The 6000-nt window shown below is 43.5% G+C and overlaps 1 protein-coding gene across 1 annotated transcript in view; it reads right to left on the reverse strand.

Annotated features, from left to right (window-relative positions):
• Positions 1 to 5767, reverse strand: part of EFEMP1 (EGF containing fibulin extracellular matrix protein 1) — a 49104-nt gene extending 43337 nt beyond the window's left edge. The window contains exons 1-4 of the mRNA XM_035320833.1: positions 5624 to 5767; positions 5104 to 5191; positions 2202 to 2250; positions 1768 to 2028 (exon numbers count right to left, since the gene is read on the reverse strand). Of these exons, the coding sequence (XP_035176724.1) occupies positions 1768 to 2028; positions 2202 to 2250; positions 5104 to 5187 (394 nt within the window). The 5' untranslated portion in view covers positions 5188 to 5191; positions 5624 to 5767. The remainder of the gene's footprint in view (positions 1 to 1767; positions 2029 to 2201; positions 2251 to 5103; positions 5192 to 5623) is intronic.
• Positions 5768 to 6000: the final 233 nt, after the last annotated feature.

The following is a 6000-nucleotide window of genomic DNA, read 5'->3' on the forward strand; positions in this document are numbered from 1 at the left end:
AATAATGTATCATAAACAATCTCAGCAAAACAAAAACCCTGACCACTTGTCAGTCTCTAAGTTAACCCTGTTCCACAATTCAGAATAAGTAAGGCACTGGTACTATTTGCCATTAAACTTTCCCATACTATCACTTATTTTTGCACCTGAAGCCACCACAGCAAAAATTATGTTCATGCTTGGAACTTTTCTAGCATTATTTCCAAATTTCATAAAACAGCAACATTATGTGCTCTAGCGGAAGCAGTTTATCACAATTTATTTATCACAAAGGGAAGATAAGAATCACAGTACTGCAGTGTCACCTGAAGGGGGGAATGCTGGATCAAACACAGGAGTCTCGTGCTCTGTTTTTGGTTCTGCTGCTAGTTTGTTAAGGTAAACTGAGAGAAAATAATTTGTCATCAAGGAAAAAATTAATGCCAAAGATAACTTCAGATGAACACTTGGGATTAAAGGGATATCATTGGACTGACTTCCTTTGGCACGCTCTTTACTTGACATTCTTGAATTAGAGCAACAGAAATACTGAATGTTATCAGATGAGCCAGAAATGCAACTCTGAGGCTTTGCCTATGAAAATAACTTATCCAGTCTCCATGATGATTACTATGCTTCAGAAGCACAGGGCACTTACTTACTAGTGATAAATAATGTTTTGTATACATGAATACCAGGGAGAAAGGAGCTACCACTGTGTAATACAGCTTGCCCTGATTATAGTCGCTGAAGTACTATTTTATATGATTATACTGTTAAGGGCCACAAAAATGGAAAAGATGAACCATGGGGTCACATTTTGCCCTCTGTTTGCATGGGTATCCCACTGACATGCTTGAAAGCCCAATTATGAACAAGGAGTAGAATATATTTTTATGAAAGAAAACAAAACACTGGACAAAACATTTGTTACTTCAGCAAGTAACAGAGTAAACTATTTATATAAAATAATAAATGAAACAGTCTTAGTTTATAGTAGTGCTTGTGGGCCTGGTTCCTGAATGCATACAATTAACATTGCTAATACCCTGAGAATTTTGGCACAGCATGTAGTGTATGTACACTCAGATGAAAGGTCTTCATTGCTATAGTTTCAGAGCCTGGCTAGACTATGACTGGAAGTAAGCTGGCAGGTTCTGTATAGGACTGCTTCCACAGAGATCAGAAGAGCACAAGATGTTCAGATGTTTGGTTCCTACTGCTTGAGAAGTATCCCTCATACAAATCTGATTGACCTAAAACAGTGTATTGTTCTGCATTATCATCTGATATAATCAACAGCTCATACGACGGTTATTTTTTTCTGTTCCATTCAGCATTGACTTAGTGAAAAATACATAGTTTTGCGAATCTTTACAGGTTATCTACGCTATGTCCAACTATGTTGCCTACCTTTTTCAAAGCACTGCCTCTCCTGGACATGTTTGATACAATATAAAATGTTTGACTGAAGTTGCTTACTTGCGTTAAGGTTTTGTTTGGTTTTGTTTTTCTTTACCATCTCCAGACAATAGAATTAATTGTACTCATTAGCCTGAAATGGATGGAATAAGTTGCAACAAACTTCAGGTTCTGTTACCTTGAACAACAACATGATGCATGTATTTTATTTAGAGACCTTTAGGAGGTGTGTGTGTGTCCAATTTTATGGTGCACCAATACATTTCTAGTAAATTCAAGTTATAGGCTGTTATTTTCTAGGCATTAGGTTTATTATCACATACACTCTGGTTATACTGAAAGGAAAGCATAGGGCAGTTTGCTTACCTTGGCACACATTGTGCTCACTTTGCTCATACCCAGCTGCACACTGAATTTGATGAGTCGGATTTGGAGGGGCACGGTGAGGATCAGCTGGAGTCCGTCGAATGACATTGTTTCGACCACTAGTGGATTCAGCTGCTGCTTCTTCTCGCTCATTAACAATAATTTGGGCTGTTCTGGGTAGACAGAGGTATCCTCCATAGTGGTTAACACATTTCATCCCACCTTTACATGCATCTGGGACTATTTCACATTCATCAATATCTGTGGTTAGCAACAACACAAGTCATGCTTTTAGCAGTTGAATCTTCTGCAACAGCCTTTAATACAAGTAACACAATGAGACATGCAAGCACACTCCCTTGTCTAAACCAGGGATGTGAGAATACTGAAATAATTCCAACAGCAAGTTTTTGTTTGAAAATGACTTACTGTACCTTTGCACCGTTGCCTAACAGGATCCCATTCATAGCCATCTGTGCATTGCTATAGATAAAAATGGGGGAAAAAAAAAACAACAGTAAAAATCCTATGCTAGTCAGGATTCTTTATTTCGGAAAAAGAAGCATATTTCAATGATCTCAAAGTCTTACGTTACGAGAAATGCAATGTTTCTATACCTTGGAAAGCTAGAAAAAAGGCTATTAGTACAGCACTGCTGTGCAGGAAGAATGAAGAACATGTACAGATAGAGCTTCTATTCTCAGCAAGTTCCTAAGGTATTGCTTGCTGAGTAGGTAGACTTCAGTGGGGATGGGGAACAAAGTGGAAGAAGAATCTGCCGCTGGTTACTGGCTGACTATAATGTATTTTTTTTTTAAAAAAAAACTTTGTTCTTGTTCACTACTTTCCAGGAGGTGAACATCTTTCATTCCAGGGGTTTGCCAGAGGGACTAGTGGACCTCTGTCCCACCGTACTTCTTCCTCTCTCCAATCAGCACACTAGCAATGGGGAAAGATCCCATGACAGCTGGAAATTCATTCACATGCTTTCTAACCATGTGACTCCAGGAACTGCAGTCTAGGAAGAACAATTTATATTGCAAGACATACAATAAATGGTTAGAGTTTATAACAGCAGGACTACTTATATAAATAAAACTTGACAGAATTCAAACAAGACTATGCTCAGCAACTATTCATATCATCGTAGACTGGTAACTTCAGAATATTCAGAAGAATTTTAAATATTCTGCCCGGTAATTGAGGCAAATATCTTCATTATCCCTCTATCCAAAAGCATTAAAATGTCGACAGTTTTAATCACAGGTTATAATTAGAGAAGCTGATTAGTTAAGTACCACAATGCTGCCAAATACAGCAGACATTTAAAATATCAGTGAATCAACTGAGCTGTACTATGCGGGTGTATATGCATCCTGCACTGCTTAGGATATTGTTTCAAAGGCCCCACAGAAAGAAAAGAATTGAGTCAATTAACATAATTAGCCACAGTTAAACAAGCTAAATCTTGTTGCAACTCCTCTGCTGTAGTGAACTGTTTAAGTAACAAGTTTGACCTTCTGGTGCTGAGATCCACTTATTCCATTTACAATGCTCAAGTTATTTTGAGAAACTTGTTACAAACAGACACTGACTCAGCAATAGGATTGAAAATATGTTCTTCATTCGCAGGTGACACCAGTGATCTGCCAGATGTAGCAGCAAGTTGGAAGAAAAAGCCTCCAATGTTACAAAGCGGTAAGTGGACAGCAAATTGTATTACAATTCTCAATCTCTAAAGGAATGACTACATGCTGAGCTGACAACACCAAAGTTTCTGTAGCTATGAAAACGCAAACCCAAAGGAAAACAGATAATTCATATATCTACTGAATCACCCAATTCCTGTTAATGCACAACAGAAGTTCTGTCTATTTAATAGTAAGGAGCCAAGTCCAACTATTACTGCAGCTGAAGGAAGTTTTACAATAGAAAAGGATTTGGACCTAAATGAATACAATGTACGTATGAGAAACAGTAGCATGCTACGGGTAACATGTCCAAAAGCTAAGTTTCATTGTTACGTTGGCATTATTAGAAGTCTGATCACTGAAGGACCTGAATGCTCTTTGAAAACATATTATAGGAACCCAAATTACACAGGCATGCTAGAAATCTTCGATTGTTATAAAAAGAAGTGTGCAGACATAATCAGAAAAGCCCTATTAAAAAAAAATGTAATAAGTGCTGAAAAAGAGTGGGTTGGGATCCCACTCTAGTCTAGATTTTCAAAATGTACTTAGTTCTTCAGTTTCTGCTTCTGTATAGGGACTTAAAAATATTTCAGAAGCCTCTAAATAGAAGTACTCCCAACCTTCAGAAGTCTATTGCCTCCAAAGCCTAGTATTAAAAGTATTTTATGACTGACTTCCCGATGTTCACTTGAGGCTTCTTTGAACCCTGTCTTCTATGATAAGGTCCAACTCCACAATATTTACTTGCCTGAGCCATCCCACTGACTTCAGTGGGATTACTTGTATAAGACACAATCTCAGCCTTTGGCTGTGGTTCTCTAACTTTTTGCATGTGTGCAGAATTTTCTGCTTGTGTGGCATTGCGCTGATGTCTGTACACATATTCAGAGGTCCACCCATATGAAGCAAGTTGCAGGGATTACAGCTGTAATCAGATGTGAAAACGTGGTTTTTTCACCAGCCCAAGCCGATGTAATTGCCACTCCTTCTATGACATGCATTATGCAAGCCAAGGAGTGAGGACAAGCAGATTAAAACTAAAAACTTTCAAGAAGGCCTAGAAGTCTCTTACGCTATCACCTGGTTGCAAGCAGAATCTATTTCAATTTTTCGTGTAGAATTTCATCAAGCTGTGCAAAACCACTGCTCAAAAACAGCTCAAACTATCATTTCTGTGAGCACTCCAGGACTTAGATGCTTCATGAAGAACACTGAATTTTGAAGTACTTGCATGTTGTTAAAAACAGCTTGAAATATCCAAAGGAAAACACCGAAGAATGTTTGACCTAATTATCTGTCAAGTTTCATGTATTTCAAATGAAGGTCCTAGGGACCTTTTCCATAGGAAAGGGGATTAAAAAAAATCAAAAAAAAAAAAAAATCAAGCTTCATAATTTTATTCAGTTCATCAAACTCAGTCCATAGCTAGCTTTTCAAAACAGAGAGCTGCAGCCCATTCTGCTCAATCCTGTAAACTTCAGCTCTCACTGTTTCAGTGTAGGAGCAGCTTATTTTACAGTTAACGTTCAGACTCAAAGAACTTTGTATTGCATGTTATACATTGACAAGAGTTTTTTTTAAGGGTCATTTAGAAAAGAACCCCTGCAAAGCAATAATTATCCCCAGCTCCATTAAACCTTACCGTGTATGTTATGGTTTCCTCAGTTTCCTGTGAATGCACCGTAATAAGGATGAGAGCAGCCAAGAACATAGCTGTCAACATCATGAACCTTGAAAGAAAGAAAAACAAGTCAGCCACGAGTCCTTTCAGCGCCGCTCTGCCAGCAGACCCGGGACAGGTCCCTCGCTACCTGGGCGCCGCGGCAGGCGGCAGCCCGATCCTGCCAGGGGGCAGGGGGCGGCTCGGCAGCGCGGGCAGCCCGCTGCGCTTCGCCCGGCTGAGAGAGAAGGAGCCGGGCACGGCAAAGCAGCCGGCTTTAAAGCCCCGCAACGCCCTCGCCATCCCGCGCCGGGGTGCCGCGGCGAGGCTCCGGGAGAACGCCCGCGGGGCCCCGAGGAGGCAGCGCCGGCACCGGGCTCCGCGCCGGGCACCTGCCGGGCTCGGGGCCGCCCTGCCGAGCCGAGCCGCCCCGCTGCCGGGAAACAGCACCGGCAGCAGCCCCCAGGCCGGGCGCGGAGCCGGCCCACGAGCCCGCTCCTACCTGCGGCGGGGCCGGCGGCTGCTCCCGGCGGCGTTACGGCGGCGGCTCGGCCCCGTCCGTCCGCTGGCTCCGCTGCGCTGCCGGCGCCCGCTCCCCCCCGCGGGCCTTCGGCTAAATAGAAACGGGCCCGGCTCCTGCCGGAGCCCCGGGCGCCCCCTACCGGCCCCGCGGCGGCCGGAGCCCTGCTGCGGGGCGGGGCGGCCCCGGCTCACGGCCCTCCGCCGCTCCCCGCCGGCCGCGGCGCCCCGAGGCGGGGCAGGTGCGGGGCCCCGCTGCCATCTTGGGTGCGGGAGCGACGGCGGCGGGGCAGCGCGCTGCTTTGGGGGACCGAGGCCCCTCACGCCGGGCACGGTCCCGGCCCGTTCCTTCAAGCAGCC

The sequence above is a fragment of the Oxyura jamaicensis genome, chromosome 3 (assembly GCF_011077185.1).
Source record: "Oxyura jamaicensis isolate SHBP4307 breed ruddy duck chromosome 3, BPBGC_Ojam_1.0, whole genome shotgun sequence".
NCBI classification, from domain to species: Eukaryota; Metazoa; Chordata; class Aves; order Anseriformes; family Anatidae; genus Oxyura; species Oxyura jamaicensis.